The 24,415-nt window shown below is 44.4% G+C and overlaps 1 protein-coding gene across 1 annotated transcript in view; it reads right to left on the bottom strand.

Annotated features, from left to right (window-relative positions):
* Positions 1-24,415, bottom strand: part of SLC49A4 (solute carrier family 49 member 4) — a 285,208-nt gene that overhangs the window by 55,550 nt on the left and 205,243 nt on the right. Inside the window, exons 5-6 of the mRNA XM_085647320.1 lie at positions 23,282-23,390; positions 21,414-21,481 (exon numbers count right to left, since the gene is read on the bottom strand). Of these exons, the coding sequence (XP_085503446.1) occupies positions 21,414-21,481; positions 23,282-23,390 (177 nt within the window). The remainder of the gene's footprint in view (positions 1-21,413; positions 21,482-23,281; positions 23,391-24,415) is intronic.

The raw sequence follows: 24,415 nt of genomic DNA, 5'->3' as shown, positions 1-24,415 counted from the left end.
ATCCCCCGCGGTCCCAAAGGAGATGGCCATGCCCTGGGGGATGGGGTCCCCAGGCCGAAAATGGACCGGGAGGGGAACCCTCCTTTTTTTATAAAAAAAAAAAAAAAAAAGGCCATCCCCGGGGGATGGGGTCCCCAGGGCCGAAATCAGCCTGGTAAGGGGGGCCGCACGGTCCTTCTCTCCAGTATAAGTAAAAAAAAAAAAAAAGAAAGGAAGTGACAAGGACTTCTGCAGTACAAACAGACTTCATGACCAAGTAAAGAAGTGGGTAACCAATTAGGTTAAGCAACCTGAGCAGAAACTACACAACCTTTAAAGACCTTGGTTTCGCCTAGTCCTTCCTGGCTAGAGAAGCCCACAATTTTGAGCAGGGGTTAGCACTCCAAGCCTATCTCATGTTTGTGAAGGGATTCCAAAGGTGGATGAGCTTGAGTTGGGCGAGCCGAAGTCGGGTTTTGGGTCAAAACTCACTGAGTCTGCAAGTCCCTGCTTGATAGGTTACTGTCCTGGCAGAAGAACACATCTGACTACATTGTGTTACCTTTCCAATTCTCACATGGTGCAAGTCCAATACTTTTTTTCCCAAGATACAAAAGAATTTTGCTTTTTCTGGTTTGCATAAGGAGCACCGTCGTGCTCTTCCAAAATTCCCTCCCAAACAACCTCTACTTTCATTAGGAAAGGGAACGATATTGCAGGGTAAATAACTTATGAGAGGTGACTTCCCACGCTTCCATAGTTTCTGCACGGAAAACAGCGTGGCACAGAGTTGGTCGGTCAATTGCCCATTAGCTCCGCACTCCGCTCTAGGGAAACCTTTGGTTCTCATAACAGTGGCCAAACAGGTGTCAATTCCTGTTCCAGACAACTTCTGATGCAGCCTCTTTACACGGTAACTGCAGCCAACAAAGTGCGCAGACGGACTCTGCTGGACAATGCAACTCTCACTTCTGACCTGGAAGAAAAGGACCCTCTGTCCACATCGTTCATCCAAATACTCTGACATTTGGGCCCAACAGAAAAATTCTATGAAAATGTTAAAACAAAACAATGCCGGGAAGCCAAAACTCTATTGTGTTTAAGGTAAAAATAGAGCGCAGCACAGCAAATAACCAAAAGAAAGTTACCATATCAACTGGTCAAAGCACTCGCTCAAAATGGCCAAGTGCATAGAATGCTAAAATGCAGGCAAATCTGAACAGTTTATATACATTTACATATACATTACAAGCCTAGGGAGCGCACACGTGTGGCTGAAACTAGTTATTCTCACTGGAACATATCTCATAAGCAAGTGGCAGGATCGTCTCACGGGGAAAATGCAAGATGTCCGTGAAACAGAAATACAATTCAAGAACGCGCTGCTGACTTCATTCATTTCTTAAAATCATACTTTTGGTTGCCAATATCAAACGCGAGGCTAGACTTGCCTACGAGATGCCGGAAATGTGCAAATGTACTCCCTCAAATAAAACAGCTTCGAGGCCTACCAGAGCCATGAAACTTAGTAACCATATTGAGGCTACAGAGCACTTCAAATTGGTAAGAAAACATCCATATCTGGTTATAAAATATATTAGTGCATATGTGGGTGCAAGAGGACATTCATATTAAAAGCAGGGTTCTCCAAAATCGGTCCTGGGAGGCCGGATCCATGCCAGATTTTTACCATATCCCCATTTATATAAATGTAGTTTTCTTAAAACTCTGGCATGGATCCGGCCCTCCAGTACTGACTTTGGAGAACTTTGTGTTAACTCAATGTTAATGTTGCATAAGCCTTCCTTGCTGCTTCCTAGTTAAAGAGGTTGCACTATATTTCCATTCATAGGTCAATAAAGATCAACTTTTTTTTTGTGCTGTCACGGCTTACAGCACATTTGTAAACTCAAAACAATAGACTCATATCTCTCCAAGTGTACTTGTTCTTTCGTCCATCTGACCTAGAAATTAGCATAACTGACGGGCACAATACTTAGCTCAAATCACTTCATCTTTCTTGAATACTGAGGAAATTTAACGAAGCTTTTCACACACAATTTACATGATGAACAGGAGCACTTGCACTGCTCGTCTTTTAAAACCAGTCAGTATTTAGCACATATTTTCTATTAATAAATAAACCTGTAGCACATTTGATAAAAACATGGAAAACTAGGGTGCTCATACATGAGGACATTTTTTAAGGTAGGGGTGGCAGCACTGTTGTGGCATAGAACTGGAAGCCGTATGCGGACCAATGCACCACACATGTCTCTTAGTCAGCTGCAGGCACCAAGAGCAGCGCTAGGGCACTCAAAGTCATCATGGGTGGGTTGTATTGATGGCACTATTTCTGCATTGGGCAGGAACCCAAAGCTGAATGACCTACTTACGCCAATAGCGTTGGAGGTTTGTTTTTGCAAAACAGCCATCTTAAGGTGGCAACCGAAACTTCTCTGACCACGCCCACTCAACTTTTAGTAGGAGGGCGGACTCTGTTGCTCCCAGCCTCCTGGGTATCGTGCTGGGATATACAGAGGTCGCAATGGCTATCAGCGGTTGCGGACGCCTACCTTTACATCGCCTAGCCTGCCCATTACAAATTTAGCAACGAGGCAAGCAGGACAGTCAATTCTTTCTCCATCATGGTTAGACTTTGAGTAGAGCTTGATACATGTTGGGTGTGCAGTGCTGCTGCCATGCTCTGTCCTGAGCAAAGCATAAATTATAACAGTAGGCAGTTGTGCTTTCAACAACTATTGCCTGCCAACCGGCGGGGTTCATGACAAGACGCCTCACAAACTCCAATGAAAGCACTTCAAAGACGGGTGGACTAAAACAATTAATGACCAATGGCGTTCTCCAAGGTGTGAATTACACTTTTTTTCCCAGCAACTGAAAAAGGCTGACCTAAACAGGCCCATAGCCAAAGGGAGCTGCCCAAAACCTTTCTCTGTATATATATTGACATTAACTCTGGCAGACCGTTAAAGCGGTCTGTACCCTAACAACAACAAAAAGACAAAAAACCTTGCAAACACTTTGGAAGAACTAATTTTGCAAACATGCATAAAATATTTCCCCAGAGTTTCTAATCTCCAGAAGGAAACATCTCACAAATCTCTAAATCATACGGCCGTACAGCATTCCAATTAACAAATTCAGAAACTCTAAACATAACGTTGTTCACTGATTACAATGGCTAGAAATAATTGCTGCTGTGAGATCTTCAAAGATTGAAGCACAAAGAGAATGGAGATAAGTGCCAGCTGCCTAGCCCGACCTGAAGATTTCCCTGTTCACTGTGAAGCGAAGCATCTCTGTATAAGAAAAAAGAACCAGTCATCTGTGAAAGTTGGCGAGAGAAGAATGCAGTCAGACACACTCCTCATCTCCTACCCACTTGGTAACAAACTTGTGTTCTAAATCCTGAGCAAAGATCTTGATCCCATTGGTGCCAGTGGTCCCCCAAGATGCAATGACAACATTGTGCAATGCATCTACCAGAAGCAACTAAAATGGAGTGATCGTCAACCTGTGAAAAACAATGACCTGGGTCATGCAGCAGCTCTCCAGTGCTGCAAGCCCCAGCTAGTGTGGGCACCCTCAATGTGTCCCCTAAAATTGATGAGTCGTCCTAAAGAGACCCGTGAGCCATACTTATTTTTGCAAACCAGAGGAACATGTGCAATGGTTGACTCAAGTAAAAATCCGTCTGACGCCTTACTTATCTGCATGGAGCTCCACCTGGCTCTTAGATTAACTTTAAAGCTCAGCTGCAAAGTCTTATGCTTCTGGTGGCACAGGTTCCCCAAGAATAAGGGTTCAAATCCTGCCAATGAAGTCAATCTGTTAAGCCAATTACCCCGTGAAAGTCAAAGGGAAAGGAGGATATACTTGGTAATTCAGTGAGCGAGTGCTTAACAAACCTTAGATCAATCATGCCCCGGCGAACCGGCCTGATAACCCATACCCTTGCAGCAGTTTCATTCGATCAATCAACAATTCTACAAGAATAATTCAAATCATCTGTATTTTGGGTTTAATTAACAAATCGCCAGATTGAATATTGTTTTAGCTAGACTTATTTACCCTAATAAGATATCCCAAGTATGGTAAAAGCAGGACGTAAACATCACACACACAAGTGTCTATGTGTGTTACAAGATTGTACTACCACCCACAAACATAGCTCTACTAGTGTTAATTTAACAATACTAAAAGACTAAATTAACCACAATGGGATATGAACCTTTATATTCCAGATTGAATCTATCCCTGTAGAAAATGCATAAAAACCTTAAGTAATGAAGATTTGTACAGCCCTCGTATCACCCAGGGGCAACCCTGAATGGGGCCTAACGAAAAAGCCAAGTTTTCAGTCTCTTTGGAAATTCTAGGAGGGAGGTGTTTAAAAGGGAGGTCGGTACAGGCTTTAGGAGCCAGGTAAGAAAAGGTGCAACATTCGGCTCTGGATCTCCAGATGCGGGAACGTTGGTGAGCAGGAGCTTGGTGGAGCAGAGGTGTCTGCTTTAGAATTAGAAAAATATTTAGCATTGGCCAAAACATGCGTGACAAACCCCGAGTGTAAGCAAAATTCAAAAAGTGTCTGCCTTTACTTAAACTGAATGGAATGTATCTACCAAATTTCTCTTAGTTGAATCAATGCTGTGGTCTACAGTACCAACTTTGCTTTTCCTTGCTTCTGCTTTCTCTCACTAAGTCAAAAGTATGTGTCCTTAGAAGGAGAGTACTAGATGTTGTTTTTGGTGGTAGTTGCATTACACCTCCAGCGCTGATAACTAACCTAGGTCTTAGAAAGCAGTGTTACTGGGTGGCAGTGGCTATATTGCCCAGATTTTTTGTATATGTTTTTTAACATTCCTATCCTATTGATAAATGAGGTTTTTAAGACCAGTAAAACTTGCATGATAACCTTGGCCTGGGCGGCAAAACAATCTAGATGAAGCTTGACTACATTAACAAAACCCTACGAGCAGGGTGGGATTGGGGCCTCATATATGTACCTGTAGTGACTTTGTGCACAAGCGCAATTTGCACATTGTTACTTTCCAATACAATATTTGCCACACCTGGAGACAGAATGTGATGACACCCCCCAATACCTCTTACGGCCACCCTATTGTATGAGCGAGCAGGGATCGCAAGACTGGAAATCAACACTATATGCAATTTCTCGAAAGCCTGGCATAATTGAGTGTGAGGGCAGGTAAGCTCCCGAGGTATGCACCGGCAATGCCATTGAAGAATCACCCGTCCATCTCGGTCACTCACAAAACTAAAACTTTCGTCATACCTGGTGATGGGGGGGGGGGGGGGTAACAACATCAGGAGATCTATACCCTGAAGGGAAATTCTTGACGCTAGAAGCCTTCTCCTTTAAGCAACCCCACATCTCAATACCCGTATTCATATATCTTAGGCTTCGGGCAGCTGTGAGATCTCTGTATCCATGATTCCTGGAAGAAGTGGGAACGTTAGGGGCACTGCAGACTATGCCAACATGTAGCTCAGGCAAAGGCCCCATAACAAGATTATATAACGCTTCCCTGCGAGAGGTGCCCGATGGCTCGGCTGAGCCCTCGCTAGATGGAATTCAGTGCTAGATAGACAGATGTCCCAGGAGGACTGGGTGGCTTGCTGCACACTCACAGGGAAGCTCACTGCTAGGGCTCCCGGTTTTCCGTTTAAACGGATTTTTACATATAAATACAGACGGAAAATTGTTTTTCCGTTGTCTGTATTTATATTTAGAAACTGCAAAATACTAGTAAATTTTGCTGCACTGCCGTTCTTCTGCCCAGAGTTGCCACGCCCCTGTTCCTTTTCTTGCTGCCCCAGCCCTTCTCTTGAATTCATCATCTCCAGGGCTCTGCCGCTCGAGTGAGCTCTGCGCCAGCCCGTCGCCATTTCACAAGGTAAGTGTTACTCTGTGGCCTCAGGGGATAGATTAATGGCGGCCTCACAGCGACCCAGGACACTAACCCTTGAATGCCGCTCCTGACACTGTCTGTGCCGCTGCAGCCTCGGACTCAAGCTAAGGCCCCCCACGCCGTATGTACCGGCAGCACCAGGGGGGGGTCGTATCGTTTTTTTGTTTGTTTAGAACATCAATTAATGTTCATTGATGTGACGATTAGGATAACTGCAGCTCAGGGACTGTGCATTGTATTCTGCGAGCTGTGCTTTCAAATAGTCACGATGATGCATTTAATAGTTGTGTTCGTCTGGCCCTTAAAATAACGCTCAGTCCACATCCTGCCTGTTTTGTTCACCATTACTACTTGATCATTAACGCGCATGGCTATTAATGTTTCCTCAGACACTCTGCTTCCAGAGTTCGGGAAATGCACAGGGCCGCTTTGCCATGGAAATACCAGATTGCAGGATTAAGAAAAGACACTTCCATGACCTTTAATTCACCAGAGTGAACTAATGATCAGATGTTTCCGAGGGGAGGTGCTGGTTGATATTTTTAGAGCTTTTGTTCTGTTCGTTAAAAGTCCGAAGGCCTTGTTTGGTGGTATATTAGTTGTGCAACAAATATGGGGTCAATGGGACCCTATCTCTGCGCACTGTTGCTACTGGGTGTTCCCAACTTTTCAAAATCATAAACTTCACTCAGTTCGTTGGCTCTTGAACTTTAAATTCACGGTTGAAATGAAACATAAACGGTATTCTGTATTCAATACATCACAATTTTATTCATTGGATATCAAAAAAGTTCATTTCTTGTAGTTTTAATGGATGAACTCCTTAGTTAATCAATACGTTCATTTAGTTGCCCAATGCATTTCGAGCCTACTCGGCTCTTCTTCAGGGGCTTGGTATTCTAAGATAGAGATAATAATAGACTTTAGTGATATGGATAATATGAGACGCGTCATGTCTGTCAGGGTCATTTTTAGTACATACATTAATAAATGCTGGTCAATGTATTATGCGATAAATCACTCCACTAAGTGTATGTCAAATATACCTCCACCAGGAGAAGTGATCAAGAGAAAGGGTAGATGAAAAGAAAAGGGAGTTAGTGTCCATGCAGAAGAAAAAACGGTAGCTGCATACCTGGTTCTAGACTGGGGGAGAATAGAACTCGTTCTGAAAAGGAAAAATCAGGTTGAGAACGTATCTAGAGGAGATCATAGCGGGGAAAATAAATGAAAAGCAGTCGCGATGAACTTACGAAGAACGTGCGGAGAACGTGCTGAAACACTACAGGATCTCAGATCTGGAATCAATTCGAGAAGTTGGACGAAGGTGCTATACAGCAGTCTTCGTCGGACGATGTTGGGCCAGGACTGAAAGCGGATAGAAATACTTCCGGGTTTGCAAACGTGAGCACAAAAATCTCGCGATAATGGGAAACTGCCAAGTGAGAACTGAAAAAAAGCTCGGCGGCCATCTATAAAGGGCTAGGTGATCAAAGGATAAGGCTTGAAAAAAACTCGTCGCGAGTGGAACTACTTAAAGGACAGACTAGGAGAACTGCTATGCACGAAAGGGGGACGGAAAAACGAACAGCGTAAAGAAGTATACAGCTTAAAAAATGTGGATGGGAGGATGGAAAAGCGGCCATCTTGGAATGGCTGTAAAAGATGTGAAAGTATGAGGAAGAGCCTGATGGTAGTAAACACAATATAGGTATGGTTAAGAAAATAAAGTATACTAAAGTGAACACTAATGTCAAGAAGAAAACACAAATATCAAGAGGAAAACAACATTCAGTGATCATGCGTCAAGACTAAAAAAATACAATGTTTTATAAATAACATGCAAAATCAATTTTATCATTCATTCCCTTATTAATTAGGGTGTCCAGACGCTTAATCCAATATGTCTCTCGTTGGAGGAGACTTCTGGTAAGATCTGTGTCTGGATGTTGGTCCACTAATTCAAGCACGGAAAACTTGAGTTGGGCAATGTTGTGTTTCTCCTCATTCCAATGGGTGGCTAAACTGCTGTTTTTGTTCTGTGTCCTTATTGTACTCTTATGTTCAGAAATTCGAACTTTTATCTTTCGCTCGGTCTTGCCAACATACAGTTTGCCGCATGGACATTTGATATAGTAAATTAGTTTCGATGAATTGCAGTCACAATTGTGGTGGAGGTTGATCTTCTCTCCTGTGAGAGGGTGATGTAAAGTGTTCCCAACAATCACATTATTGCATTGAACACAATTTCGGCATTTGGTCATTCCTTTGTAGTTGGTATGATGTTGTTTAGTAGGTGTGTTGACTATTTCTTTGATATTTTTCGAACGTTGATATGCAAACATTGGTGTGTCTTTAAAGATGTTATTGAAATCTGGTTCATTTTGAAGCATTTCCCAGCGCTTATTGATTATTTTCTTTATTGTACTTGGAGAAGTGGAACATTTGGACACGAAAACTTGTCTCATTGTCTGTTTGCGTGGTTGTACTTTTAATAAACTTTCTCTGGTGTATTTAATTGAGCGTTGTTTAGCATATTCTACCACATTCTCAGGATATCCCCTTCTCAAGAACATCTCTCGCTGTTGTGAAGAATGTCTCTCCGTGTCTTCTGGTTTGGAGCAAATCCTTTTGATCCTTAAAAATTGAGAGAATGGTAGGTCCTGTTTTAGACTAATTGGGTGAAAACTTTGAAAATGTAGCGCACTGTTGACGTCTGTCTCTTTTTTAAACACTTCGGTTTTGAACTTATTTCCTTCTTTTATGAGAGTCACATCAAGGTACGACATCTTAGAACGGTCGATAGAATGTGTGAATTGAATATGTTCATCTTTTTTCTCAAGAAGATCCTGGGTATTTGTCCATAAGATGAATATATCGTCTATGAACCTGCAGTATAGCAGTGAATTGTGAGTCCATTCAGTATCATTGTATATATGATCTGATTCAAATTTAGCCATGTATGTATTGGCATACGCCGGTGCCCCGGTAAAGCCCATAGATGTTCCTTGTTGTTGCAGAAAGAATAGATCATTCCAGAAGAAATAACTATGATATAAGCAAAAGTGTAGGAGTTCTAGAATGAAAACCGTATCCGCTCTTAATGAGGATTGGCACAGCAGTGCCCATTCTACCGATTCCATGCCTGCTATGTGCGGGATTGAGGTGTACAATGATTTAACATCTATCGTACAAAACATCATTTCTTCTGAAGGAGTTACCTTCTCTAGTTTCTGTAGAAAATCTTTGGTGTCTTTTATATATGAATGCCAACCTTGTACAAAAGGTTGCAAGAAATAGTCAATGTAATGAACAAGGGGTTCAAAAATGGTACCACTGAATGTTGTTTTCCTCTTGATATTTGTGTTTTCTTCTTGACATTAGTGTTCACTTTAATATACTTTATTTTCTTAACCATACCTATATATTGTGTTTACTACCATCAGGCTCTTCCTCATACTTTCACGTCTTTTACAGCCATTCCAAGATGGCCGCTTTTCCATCCTCCCATCCACATTTTTTAAGCTGTATACTTCTTTACGCTGTTCGTTTTTCCGTCCCCCTTTCGTGCATAGCAGTTCTCCTAGTCTGTCCTTTAAGTAGTTCCACTCGCGACGAGTTTTTTTCAAGCCTTATCCTTTGATCACCTAGCCCTTTATAGATGGCCGCCGAGCTTTTTTTCAGTTCTCACTTGGCAGTTTCCCATTATCGCGAGATTTTTGTGCTCACGTTTGCAAACCCGGAAGTATTTCTATCCGCTTTCAGTCCTGGCCCAACATCGTCCGACGAAGACTGCTGTATAGCACCTTCGTCCAACTTCTCGAATTGATTCCAGATCTGAGATCCTGTAGTGTTTCAGCACGTTCTCCGCACGTTCTTCGTAAGTTCACCGCGACTGCTTTTCATTTATTTTCCCCGCTATGATCTCCTCTAGATACGTTCTCAACCTGATTTTTCCTTTTCAGAACGAGTTCTATTCTCCCCCAGTCTAGAACCAGGTATGCAGCTACCGTTTTTTCTTCTGCATGGACACTAACGCCCTTTTCTTTTCATCTACCCTTTCTCTTGATCACTTCTCCTGGTGGAGGTATATTTGACATACACTTAGTGGAGTGATTTATCGCATAATACATTGACCAGCATTTATTAATGTATGTACTAAAAATAACCCTGACAGACATGACGCGTCTCATATTATCCATATCACTAAAGTCTATTATTATCTCTATCTTAGAATACCAAGCCCCTGAAGAAGAGCCGAGTAGGCTCGAAATGCATTGGGCAACTAAATGAACGTATTGATTAACTAAGGAGTTCATCCATTAAAACTACAAGAAATGAACTTTTTTGATATCCAATGAATAAAATTGTGATGTATTGAATACAGAATACCGTTATGTTTCATTTCAACCGTGAATTTAAAGTTCAAGAGCCAACGAACTGAGTGAAGTTTATGATTTTGAAAAGTTGGGAACACCCAGTAGCAACAGTGCGCAGAGATAGGGTCCCATTGACCCCATATTTGTTGTGTATATATTGGCAAGTACTGACTGTCGCTTGCCTTCTCTGTAGCACGCTTTAAAAAAAACCGAACTATTTACAAATCTGAAGTTTCTACATAAAAAAGTGAGTGCCTCCTCTACTTATTTTGTTGGTATATTAGTTGTGCAACACACCTGTGAACGATACTTCGTGTGGGATATCGTCCCACCAAAACGGGGCTTAAAAGCGCGAAATTACACCAGTAAATAGTAAGCAACATTGAACGCTGGTTGCCACCGGCAGTATTTTTGTCTTTTTTAATGTCAGACAATTTGCTCACAGAAGAAAGGAATGCATGGGCACCACCAGTACAAGCTTTTCGAAAGGCAAAGGGTAGCCATAGCCAGATGGTTGCAGTGCAAGATTCAGTAACACAGACAAAACAAATGCAGCAGCGCTTTTACCCTCAAACCCCCCCCAAAACTTCCCTCTTTCATTTAATCACATGGCGAATTATATTCACTGTTTGAAGCCATGTCTAAAGTGTTGTATAAATGATTGAATAGTTGGATGGTCAGTCGATCGAAGGTGAATACACAGTTGACAACCCCTCTGCTCTTGTGTCCGTGTACAAGCAGTTGCACATGTGTTTTTGGGGACTGAAATAAATGTGGAAAAATACTAGCTGTAGCGTCAGTCATTTGCTTGTGGCAAAAATAAATGCGGATAAATACAGAAAAAATGCCCAAAAAATAAATATGGATAAATACAGACGGAAATAGCAAAAAAATAAATACCATAAAACCGGGAGCCCTACTCACTGCTAACTGAAACCTTAGAATAACACTTTAACAATTTGCAGCAAATATATTATACTCCACTTCAATGACATAAATATGGGCTCTGCGCTAGTTCCCAGTGTATCAGATGCAGGAAGATGGATGCAGATTTCTACACTTAGCCTGGAACTGCACATTAATATACCGATTCTGGACACAGGTAGTGCAGGCTCTGACTGACATAGAAGTGGAGAGGGCAGAATACACTCCACAGATAGGTCTCCTGGGGCTAGTTAAAGCTATAAAGCCATGCAATCGTAAGCTGGTGTCCAATACCACACTACTAGCCAAACGATAGGTGGCAATAAACTGGGAGAAAAAAGCTGCCCCCAAGGTGGAACAATGGTTACGGGATGTCACATACTATAGAGATCAATTAGACACAGAGCGGTGCCGCCTGCCTCTAGAACTAAGGATATATGGCGCCTGTTACAGCTTACCTAGTGTAAACCCAAGCAAGGACTTAATCGAGATACCATGTATATACCTAACTCAGGGCTTTACAGGATGGAAATGCAACATTGAATTGATTGTAGTGCAATAAGAAATGTTTGATGTGATGTATAACTATGCACTTACCTAGCAGATATACTGAAATACGACTGCAATGTATGTATGGTTTGTTTAAAAAAATCAATAAACTCATAAAAGAAGAAAGAAAGCAGTGTTATTGCTATGATACAGTATGAAGGCACTTTTTTTAGGCAAAGGAAACATGCAACAACCCTGTTTTTGACAACAGGATATCCATTTGTTATACTACACCAATTTAATGTGTATGAAAATTAATTAAAAAAAGAATAATATTTTACGAAAACCATGCAAAGAAATTTTCCTGAACCAACTCTTAAGTGTAAGAGGGTTCTCTAGTCTATATTCGTAAACATCAACATGTTTAGAAGTCCACACATTATTCTAAGCACTTTAAGAACTGAAACAACTGCAACTAACAGGAATGGCAACACCAAGGCATGTTCTAATATAACATAAAATATAAGTCAATTGGGTACTTGTTACATACACCATGGGTACTGGGGTACTGCTAGAACCTGGTTCTCAGTCCAGCTTCTCTTAATGAAATTGTATTTTAGTCTAATTTAATTTGAGTAACATAAGAGTGAACGGATACTCCAATACATGCAATATTTACACTGAGTTCTCTGGTACTATGCATCCATAGGCTCCTGACATTCGTCTGAGCTGAAATCAACACACAGATATTTATGGAGTTCAAGTTATGGTTAGAAGACACTTCTAAACCGATCGAACACATTTCAAGTTTGACAAGCGTGTCTCGGGTTCTGATGACAAGATTATGCCTCTCGTTATCTTTTGTAAGGAAGCCCTTGGCTAAGTCTTTCTTCTCCCATAGATCCACAGATAAAGTGAAACACATTCCTGATAAACTATACATCTAGAGAAGGGCGTTGCGGAGGGGAGTAGAAGCATTACCTGGGACTTGTTTCAAATCCCTTTCTGAACACAGCACGGGCACTCAAATTCCTCCAAAATGACTTCCAAAGAGGGAGAAATCAGGCATAATACCTCACTGTGGCCGTCGTGCAGCATTACACTACAAGAAATATTCAAGACGATTTACACATTACCTCTGTTGTGTGGGTCTGGGGTGCAACAGCCACATGGACAAAAGGACAGAAGGATATTTACGTGGGAATAATCTTGTAGTTTGAATGCACAAGCTGGATTAAGTGAGTTACAGAAGTGAAAGCCATTGAGTACTCTTTGATGAGGTACACAACCTGTGCGGTACTAGGTCTTGAAATCTACTGCACTTAGAATTCATCTTTAAATAGTTCAGTTATGAAAAGATAGCGCGGTGTGTTTTTATATAGTGCAATGCGGGTTCATACAACACAGATGTATCTTTGAGGCATTAGGTACATGACCAGAGGTGCAATGTCCTCAAGGTCGTGCATTCCAATGTTGCAATCTGAAAATTCTGACGGGAATAGAATGACTCTAACAAGGCATATACAATGCAGGAGTGAAAATCATATTGGTATGTATGCTTGTAGTATTTGTATACTGAGAACCTAGGCAAAAGGCACTGCAGCACTTTGCCGGGTCAGAGGTAAAGATACAGTCAACGAGTGACTGGGGAAGTAGCTGGGCTCTGAGAGTTAACGTGGACTGTTAGAGCTTCATTAAATTCAAGAGATTTAGGGAGAAGTGTGTCCGCAGCTCTTTCATAAAGCACAGCAGTGTCGGGGAGGTCATGGTGGGCAGAGGGGTTTTGTGCGGGAAGTAGTTACTGTGTCACAGGGTATCTAAGGAGGCTTCATAATTAATAGTATTGGATCCTCCCACTGGCCGCCCATTAGTCAGAGACATCCTTGTAAGTATGGGCTCCTACGAATTAAAGGGAACCGTTCACCTCTCCTATTGGACTTCAAAAATATCAAAGCACCTATCGATGCTTCCAGGTGTCTCGGCATGCACACTATTTCCTTATATTATTAAGGGCCAAGCTTGTGCTGGGCTTCAGAATGATGAGGAAAAACACGAAGCCTCAGAACTCATCATGTAAATGGATGGTGATTTAAGAGCCCCTCATACTACACAGGGCATTTTGCCCCTTCAAACCTCATGGGTTTTGAAAGTTTAAAGGTTATACGATTTTGAACTTATCAGTCAAAAGTAATGAGCTGGTTTTATTTAACCTTATCTCTTGTTAAGCACTGAGCAGTATAGCTCCCCTAATTCTAATGCAACACCTCAAAATTGTCAACCATTGACAAACTTATCAGCAAGTCTGCAGAGAAACGGTTTCCATGTATTTATTTAGTAGTTTCCTAAAGTGGCACAGGTCTCCTTTCAATCACTTCACAGTGCTCAAATTGCTTGCTGCAGACAGTGTGCCACCACAAGAATGCAGGTATGTAGTGTCCATTCGGCTATAGGTTGCATCGATCAGAACAATACTTCATTTGTAACATGTGATCTGCGAGGCATTGAGTAAAAGCCGAGCTTGGAGAGCTCACTGTTCTGACCCTTCTATAGGTACACGTGGTTCAATTCCTCCCCAAGTAATGATTTAAAGACATTCTACAGCTTGGTGCCCAGGACTCTGAGGAATGTGTCTCCATGTTTCAACCATCCAAAATCTTGCTGTCTGATCAAATATGTTTTCGCTGACCGCAAGTGCCGGGACAATGCATGGTGGGATGCACATTTTGAGGGTTTTCTGACTCTCTGCCCCACTTTGCAGTATGCATGATGCAATGGACCTTGAACTTCAGTGGCTTTTGTGCGGACTGCGAGTGCCATCAAATTTTCCCTATCTGGTTTTGTAGCTCTTGCAGCAAATTGTGCTGTCACTAAACCTTTGTTAGTTCTATTAGGTAGTCAGTTCAGAGCAGTGGGAGAATATTGTGGTGGGTTTACACCATTAATAGTGTTGAGTTGTGGGCGAATGACAGAAGAGATGAGTAGCATTCTAGCGTCCTTACTTTCTGCCAGGTGAGCGGCGATTCTCTTACATTTGTAGGCAAAGGGAAAAGCAGTTAGGGAGGCACTTCTCAAAGTAGCAGACCTTAGTCTTGGCTCCACTCTTACTCCGGAACCTCTCCAAAATGCAGATCAACATACGAAGCAAGCAATAGAGTTTCCTGGTTTAGTTTCTCATCAGAAGCGGATGAGTTGTAGAATTATTTGGAATTTGATCTGGTTCTGCTCAAGAAGATTCTTCTTAAATTAGGACAGCTTATATATAACAACTGACGTGAACTACCTAAATATTTGTAGCTGTTCACAGTGAATAGTGTGTGTTAGCTTGATGTTATGCTTGCTCAGTGCATGAGCTTAAAGTGCAAGTGTTTCACTTTAGTGGAATTGTATAAATCATGGTGCTGAAGTCATGTTTGAGCTACTACAGTCTTCATTCATCTTCAGTAAACACTTATCGTTTAAGAGTAAGAATACTGAGGCTTAGCCTGCAGGGGGTTTCCCATGCATCCAGTTTATCAAACTGACCGGAAGGCTGATAAAACGTGTTGCGCAGTTGAGAGACACGTTTATATCATGGGCATGAATAATACTGAGAAAATATAAGCAAAAGATAAGGAGCAATTCGTAAGAGCAGCATTATTCCCTAACTAGGTAGACTGACTTTAACAAAAAGCCTCTGGATAATTTACATGAGTGACTATTTTCCCTCCCAATTTTGAAAAAGGAGCAGAAATTTTCAGTAATTGAGGCCTCCATATCCCTAAAAGGCTGGATATAGGATTTCTCCCTTAAGACACTAAATCAACCAAGAATATTACCCAAATTAAGAAGGGATTGTTCCCATTAGTCTCTAGGTATTTGTAAAACCAGTTTATGGACAAATTTTAGAAATCTGGAGTGTGGCAAAATACAGTCTTGATAATTATGGTTTAATAATCCTTTTCCATCGAAACGTGTTGACGCTTTCTTACACAATCCGTGGACTTTCTGGAACCACAGATTATTAATCAATTAGAATATCGGGTTCTTGTTTGTGAATATTGTTTTACCACGGATGTGCATGTTATGACAAAGCTGGTTGTCTTCTTTTATGTGTACTCTCTTTGTATAGTTTATACTCTATTTTTCTGCACTATATATGATTGATTTTAGATTGTTTTATCCAATGAATTGTGTCTTCGTTCTTTTTATATACACATTTATAAATAAAATGACATTGGTTTTTTTAAACAAACTTGTGTTCTTTTAGTTTGGGTTTAGCTTTCTATTCGCACTGCAAGAACAAGAAAGGTGGTGTGTAAACTGTTTGAGTGAATATCAGGAATGCTTTCAGATTGGTGAGTGTGTGATTATTGGAGTGAATCAACCAAGCTTTGCTGGTTGTATTTTCAGTATTTAGTCCAAAGGAAACTTTACTTTTGACACTCCAGTTTTACCAGTCCACTCCTGCCTCCGTTTTAAATAGGGCTGGGATGGGCAACTATGTAACCTACCGCGTCCACTAGAATGGTCTGTACATCTTCCCTAAACAATATCAAGCAGCTACTTCTAAAGCAACCACTTCTAAATGCAGAAGTCAGTCAAGGCACAAGAAGTACACAGGGGCTGCACTTAAGACAACGAGAGACAGTTCACCATCGATGATGAAATAGGCGTCTGCTCACGCGGACTTCACAATTTTACACATAAGGCTCCCAGACAGGTGAATATGTTGATTTGTTTATTAAAAAGAATACGTTTTCCGCAGTCAAAGAGAAAAGAAACAAGGGACCAACTTTTATGTTAAATACTAAAATGCGGGGAGAAGTGGCAAAATTAATTGGTTGTTGGCACACTTGTTTCCCCCAAAAAAATATGCAAAACAACACTGCTTTACAAAATTAGTAACGTTTAGAACAAAGTACAATATGGAAAACTGGGAGCCCAGGTAAGTTTGGTTGTGACACTGAAATACATCAGTTTCTCCCACTTGATAAGAATTACGACCTAATTTTCCTAATAACAACTTTCTGCAGATTAGAGACGCACACGTCATTGATTCCAAGTCATGAGGAGAAACGCTGAATAGGCCCAGAGTGAGCCATTACCCATCAGAAGTGACAAATACCACCCTTTTAATGCATAACCTACTATTCCACTGTATACATCCGGAATAGGAAAGACGTATTTAGAGCCAGGCCATTAGCTTTTCTTAATTTACTGAAAAGCGAGGATCGGAATTCTGTAAAATACAGGTCTCGCTGCATGGTTTGAAATCAATTTTGCAGTCGTTATAAAGACATTAGGCACTTTTCTGTCTAAAACGGAGCTATATATTAAGTGGATTAATCTACCATAAAGGTTGAGATTTGCATCAATCAATCAATCAATCAAAGACATTTCTAGAGCGCGCTACATACCCGTAGGGTCTCAAGGCGCTGGGGGGGGGGGGGGGGGTGCCGCTACTGCTCGAACAGCCAGGTCTTCAGCTTCTTCCTGAAGGAGAGGTGGTCTTGGGTCAGGCGCAGGCCGGTCGGGAGGGAGTTCCAGGTCTTGGCGGCCAGGTAGGAGAAGGACCTTCCTCCTGTGGTCGCTCTTCGGATGCGGGGGACGGCGGCGAGGGCGTGGCTGGCAGATCGGAGGTGGCGTTTGGGAGCGTAGAAGTTGACTCGGCTGTTGAGGTAGCTCGGGCCTTGGTCGTGTAGGGCTTTGTGTGCGTGGGTGAGGAGGCGGAAGGAGACTCTCTTGCTGACGGGGAGCCAGTGGAGGTCTCTCAGATGTCCGGAGATGTGGCTGGTTCGTGGGATGTCGAGGATGAGTCTGGCTGAGGCGTTTTGGATCCGCTGGAGTCTCTTCTGGAGCTTGGCGGTGGTGCCGGCGTAGAGGGCGTTGCCGTAGTCCAGTCGGCTGGTGACGAGGGCCTGGGTGACGGTCTTCCTGGTCTCTGTGGGGATCCACCAGAAGATCTTCCGTAGCATGCGTAGGATGTTGAAGCATGACGAGGAGACGGCGTTGACTTGCCTGGTCATGGAGAGGGAGGAGTCCAGGATGAAGCCCAGGTTGCGTGCATGGTCTGTCGGTTTGGGTGCGGTGCCCAGGGCGGGAGGCCACCAGGAGTCGTCCCAGGCGGAGGGTGAGGAGCCCAGGATGAGGACCTCCGTCTTGTCTGAGTTCAGCTTCAGGCGGCTGGTCGTCATCCACTCGGCTACCTCTTTCATCCCTTCTTGTAGGTTGGCTTTGGCGGCGGCGGGGTCGTTGGTCAGGGAGAGGATCAGCTGGGTGTCGTCGGCGTAGGAGATTATGCTGAGGTTGTGTTTGCGTACGATGGCCGCGAGGGGGCTCATGTAGACGTTGAAGAGGGTGGGGCTCAGAGAAGATCCTTGGGGGACGCCGCAGATGACTTCGGAGGCCTCTGACTTGTATGGTGGTAGGCGGACTCTCTGTGTTCTACCGCCGAGGAAGGAGATGATCCATTCTAGCGCCTTGTCCTGGATTCCGACGTTGCTGAGGCGCCGTACTAGGGTGCGGTGGCAGACCGTGTCGAAAGCCGCGGAGAGGTCTAGGAGGATGAGGGCCGCTGTTTCTCCATTGTCCATCAGGGCTCGGATGTCATCGGTGGCGGCGATGAGGGCGGTCTCGGTGCTGTGATTGGCTCGGAAGCCGGACTGAGAGGGGTCGAGGGATCCGTTTGTCTCGAGGAAGGCGGCCATCTGCTTGTTGACGGTCTTCTCGATGACTTTGGCTGGAAACGGGAGAAGCGAGATGGGGCGGTAATTCTTGAGGTCGGTGGGGTCCGCTGTTGGTTTCTTGAGTAGGGCGCTGAGTTCGGCGTGCTTCCAGCTCTCCGGGAAGGTGGCGGTGTTGAAGGATGTGTTGATGATGTCTCGCAGGTGGGGTGCGATGACAGCGTCGGCCTTGTTGAAGACGTGGTGAGGGCAGGGGTCAGTCGGTGATCCGGAGTGGATGGAGTTCATCGTGCGGATGGTGTCTTCGGTACTGATCGGGGTCCAGGCGTGGAGGGTGGTGGTGGGGGGTGGTTGTTCGGTCATGCTGTGCGTTGGTTGGTTGTCGAAGCTGCTGTGTATGTCTGTGATCTTGTTGTGGAAGTATGAGGCGAGGGAGTTGCAGAGGTCTTGCGATGGGGTGATGTCGTTGTTTCCTGCGCTGGGGTTGGAAAGCTCTTTCACGATGTTGAAGAGTTCCTTGCAGTTGTGTGCGTTGTTGTCCAACCGGTCCTTGAATGCTGTTTTCTTGGCGGCGCGGATCAGCTGGTGGTGCTTCCGGGTAGCAAGCTTGAAGGAGGTCCTGTTGTCCGGTGTCGGTTCCCTTTTCCAGACTTTCTCGAGGGCTCGGCAGTTCTTCTTGGAGCTCTTGAGTTCGTCGGTGAACCATGGGGCCTTCTTGCTGCCGGGTCTGCTGGGCGCGGTCCTCAGTGGGGCGAGTTCGTCCGCGCAGTTGCTGATCCACTTCGTGAGGTTGTCGGCGGCCTGGCTGGGGTTCGCTGAGCTGGCAGGAGGGTGCTGGCTCAGGGAGGTGGCGAGCTGGTCTGCTGTGATCTTGTTCCAGCTTCTGCGGGCGGCCTGTTGTTGGTGATGGTGGGTCGGCGTTCTCTTGAAGGTGAAGTGGACGCAGCTGTGGTCCGTCCAGTGAAGCTCTGTGGCGTGGCTGAAGTCGATGTCTGTGCTGGATGAGAAGACGGCGTCGAGAGTGTGTCCGGCAAGGTGGGTGGGGGTGGACACCAGTTGCTTGAGTCCCAGGTTGGCGAGGTTGTCGAGCAGGGTGCTGGTGTTGCGGTCGTTGTTGTTCTCCAGGTGGAAGTTGAGGTCTCCCAGGAGGATGTAGTCAGCGGAGGGGAGGGCAAGCGGGCTGACGAAGTCGGCGATGTCCTCGCTGAATTGGGTGCGTGGTCCAGGGGGTCTGTAGATCAGGGTGCCTCTGAGGGTGGTGGTCGGGTTGGTGTGGATCTGGAAGTGCAGGTGTTCGGCGCTGGTCAGGGTGTTGTCGGTGCTGGTCGTGAGACGGATGGTGTTCTTGTGGATGATGGCGATGCCTCCTCCCATCTGGTTGGCGTTTCGGTCCCTCCGGACGATCTTGTAGCCCTCTGGGATGGCGATGGCGATGTCGGGAGCTGAAGAGGCGTTCATCCAGGTCTCCGTGAGGAAGGCAACGTCAGGGGCTGTGGCGTCGAGGAGGTTCCAGAGTTCGATGGCGTGTCTGTGGACGGAGCGGGTGTTGAGCAGGATGCACTTGAGGTGGGTACTGCTGGTGTTCGGCTTGGTGGGTGCGGGGCAGGATCGGATGCATGAGAACTTGCAGGCGTGGCAGCTGAAAGGTCCGTTGGTACGTCCAGGAGTGGCTTGATGGCATTCTGGGTGTCGGCCGGTGTTGAGAGCGCTGAGGGTGGCGGCTGAGTACGTCAGGCGTGTAGGTCGGGGTCTTCGAGGTCCAGGGGTCCTGGCACTGGGCGCGGTCCAGGCGCGGACGGGCTTGCCTTTGGCGCGCCTTCGGCGCACAATCGGCGCGCCCGCTGCGCGTGACCGCTGCGCGTTCGCACGGTCGCCATATAAGGCGAAGTGCGCGGGTGGGCAGGGCAGCTGGGAGGCGGGAGCGGGGAGGGAACAGAAAGAAAAAAGGGGCGTGGTCAGCGGTGGTGGCGGGAAGCGGGGAGCGGGCAGGCAGGCAGGAGGGCACGAAGGGCTGAAAAAGACACGAACAAAATGCAGGCACAAATGTCAGGAGAAAAGAAAAACAGTTGACACGGGGAGAAAAGCAGTTTAAGCAAGCACAAATTTTTGACAAAACAAGCGAGAACAGACGCTATGAAAAAAAAAAAATAGTTAACACGGGGAGAAGAACGGTTAAGCAAGCACAAATTTTCGACAAAGCAGGCGGAAACAGACGCCAGCGGCGTCAGCCGGCAGCGAGGCAGAGGGCAGGCAAGGGGGCACACACAGCAGTTGGTGGCCGTGCGGCGCGGGGGTGTCCCACCCATACCCTGCATGAATTGCTGATTCAGCAGGGTATTTTCGTTACTGCTGAAGAAGGTTAAGACTTCCAAAAACCATGAGAAAAAGGCAGTGTTTAAATTGTGCCGGTGGTTGCGGGTAGTGGCACTCATTTTTGGTGACCGGGACTTGTTTTGAATCATCAGACTTTAACACACAGCAAGTGAGAGAAAGGTTAAAAAAAAAAAAAGAAATTAAAAAAAAAAAGGGCAAGGAGGAGGAGGACGAAGATGGGAAAATAGTAACAAGGTAGAAAGCCAGACACGGAGAAGAACTTGCAAGAGCGAGATGTATAGAATGTATAGGATGGTGGAGGAACAGGAGGCAATCCCAACATTCAGCAGCACTGGTGACAGCAGGCCCGTTTGGACCCCTGCATGTTGGTATTTGTTGGTAGGTTGATACTGTAAAAAGTTGTAGGTGTGGCGTGGAATACGTCTGCCTTATTGTTAAAAAACACAATACTAGCCTATATTGACTATGATTAACTGAAATGTGAATGCACACCTAGTAATTTACGGGAATTCTCTGAAAGTAAAGGGATTGTACACTGCACGTTAGAACATAAAAAATAAATAAAAGAACGGTTGGAAGTTGTTTTATTTTTTCTCCTGTTGCTTTTATCACTTGCATTAAAACTACTACAGATTTAATTTTTTTTAAACGGAAGCGATTCTTGAAAGATTAAAACTGAATTCCCTCACCTTGCCAGAGCTATCCCGACAACGCAGCCTCCAACTATCGACCAAAATCCAATCCAGCCGGCATTCACCTAGTAGGACAAAAAACACGCATGAATACAGTTTTAATTATTGAAAGAGGTGCATTTTTTGTAGGGTGACTGCAGCTTGTGACATGCTTAAAGGTGCTTGCAGAGCGGAAAATGAAGTTCTTTTCAAAGGAGGGGACAGGCGCGGCTAAATGATTAGAAAATCAGTCTGGGCCCAGACAGTTTCATAAATACACTTCCGAGTTTATTTAAATGAAGGCGGCGAGATCTTTGGAAAATCCTCGTCTTCCTCCCTGACTTATGTGCTGGGTGCAAACATGTACGGGGGCTACAAAGACAGAAGCATTCCACATCCATTTTAGTACATCAACTAGCAGGCACGCAACACCCATTGGGCTCACCGGGCTTCAGCTCCCCCACCCCCGTCGTGTGTGTCAGCCCGGGCTGAGACAGCTTCGCGAGCTGGCTACCGTCTAATTGCAGCTGCAGCCGCACCCGAGTACTTCACAGGTCTTTAAAAGACCATTTACTAGTTAAAGAGGCATTTGTTGTGTTTTCACCCCTTCTTAGAGCCACTCTGCCTACGGCTGGAAGAATTAGCCCCCCCCCCCCCGAAATTGTTCAGCCCCCCCCCCCCGGAAATTTGGCTCTAGTTGCCCGCCTGTCAACTAGTGAGGGGCTACTGCTTAAAGACACTTGCTTGCCTCTGCCCAACACATTAGGGAAGGTATATGGTGAGATGGCCATTGGGTAAGTGCTTAATTTGAGCTGGTCGTTTCTGGTGCTAGGCACCAGCAATTTATTGTCAACATCAGCACCTATGGCAGTCTGCCACATAGTGGCACTGTTAGTCTAATTTAGGGATGAGCACTATCACAGTTGTTTAATGATTCAATATACATTGAAAATTATTGAAACCTGTCACCCAAGCAGTTTTTAAAGCTTTGGGGGCATGTAGCAGTCCCAATTGTCACACTTGTAGAAGTGTTATGGTTAGGAGTTGTGCTGGTACTGACATTGGTAGCATTAATAGGAGCAATCGGTGGTGCATGCTGCAGTGGCCTCATCACGAAGTCCTTGGAAATAATTTTTTTTACAAATTAGGCACTGCTACATATTCAGTATAGTGAGGGTGTACCAGTTATCAGAAATAGAAAAAAGGGATGGAAGTGTAATGAAATGGCAAGCACCGAAGGCAGCAGGGCCCACAGGTAAACTTAGCCTGGCGGCCACATCACAACGTTAATCTGAAGCAAGAGTGACGTGACCTACTAAAAAAAAAAAAAAAGTTGGAAAGCAAATCTACCAGTCTTATTCCAAAGTTTTTAAAATGAACCACTTCCCAAATTAGCGAAGCCAAGTGCGAGTTACGAAAAGTGTCATAACAAAAACAAATACAAATAATGCCCTGCATTAACCCCTTCGCCGCGGCAGGAATTCCGCCGTGGCACTGGGGGTTTGGGGGCAGTTGCGGTGCCGCCGTGCTCGTGACGGAACCACTCCGTCATGAGTCACGGGTGAGCTGTGCTCATGACGGAGTGGTTCCGTCACGTCTCCGCCCACTGCGCTAATCGCCCGCACAGGCGGGGAATTAGCGCCGCGTGGGCGGAGCGGCCGCCAACGGCCGCAGCATGACGGAACCACTCCATCATGAGCACAGCGCACCCGTGGCTCATGACGGAGTGGTTCCGTCATGAGCACGGAACGGGTTAAAGCATGCAATATACATTACAGTACAAACTGCAGCAGTCAGATACTAAACAACAGTGTGCAAAAATGTTTTAACTCAATGCTAGAATGAATAGGTGCGACTGTGAACCCATAAAATTGCCCAATACTTACTTGAGTTATATGAAGAGGTGTCAAAATCAAGTCCAAAACACCAGACCATCCGGCGAACACGCCCAAAGGTAAAGCATATGCCACTGCAATCATCAGAAATCGAACGTTACTAAAAAAGAAAAAACACAATAAAAAAACTTAGTTACATAGTGCAACCAAAAGATTTTATGCACGTGGAAGAATAAAGATTTAGTAATGTGGAAGTTTTCACTGCCATTTTTTTCTTTTACACTTCAAAGAACATTAGTGTCAAGGATAGCGATTCTGTAGAATTATTTAGTAGTTCTTAACCAAGACAATTAATAAAAAGAAAATACGATAATGCCTAGGGCCCTGATCGATACATCTTCAGAAAATTGCCCAAAAAGCCACTTGCATACAGATCTTATCCTATTTATCCTGTTATTATTTTCAATAAAGCGCAAAATCCACCCGTCCGGAATTCAGAACGCAGTACACATGGGCGTCCACAGAAAATGTTTAAAGAGGGGGAAAATGTTTAACTTTATCCATCCTTCAACATGATGTGTGCCAAGTGGGGTCCAAGAAACACTTGGGGGTGCAAGAAACAGGCCATTTATGTTCCCTTACACCATCGGTTTGTTATGCCACAGCCATTTCTTTCTTTTGTGGCCTTTGTCATTTATGTTCCCTTACACCATCGGTTTGTTATGCCACAGCCATTTCTTTCTTTTGTGGCCTTTGGCAGATATCACACCTTCTAGCAGTTGGCAAAGAAAAAAGCAGAACTGCAGGCAGGAGCAGCTTCTAGCCAAAGGTAAAAAAGCACAGGCATGCAAAGGGTTGAGAAACCTGACGTACAAGCTTAATAGAAGGACCAAGCTGCCATCGTCTGATTAGCAATTTCTAATCTTGCACCACTATTGAATGCACCAGATTATTCCTACACACATCAAAGCACTATAACTGAATTATAAAACAAAATGTAGAATCTGCATTTGATGTTAACATGCACATATGAATGACAATTAAAATATATGACAAATATATTTATTTTGAAAATGTATTAACTTAAATATTTTAACATGCATACATTGACACGGCAGTATGAGGAAGGGGGGACTTGAAGCCCCCAGGATGGATTTCTACTACTATGCAGCTCAGTTACAACAT

Source organism: Triturus cristatus, chromosome 3_2 (assembly GCF_964204655.1).
Source record: "Triturus cristatus chromosome 3_2, aTriCri1.1, whole genome shotgun sequence".
Taxonomy (NCBI): domain Eukaryota; kingdom Metazoa; phylum Chordata; class Amphibia; order Caudata; family Salamandridae; genus Triturus; species Triturus cristatus.
The sequence above is the reverse complement of the archived record's forward strand: the minus strand, read 5'-3'. Positions and strand labels throughout refer to the sequence as shown.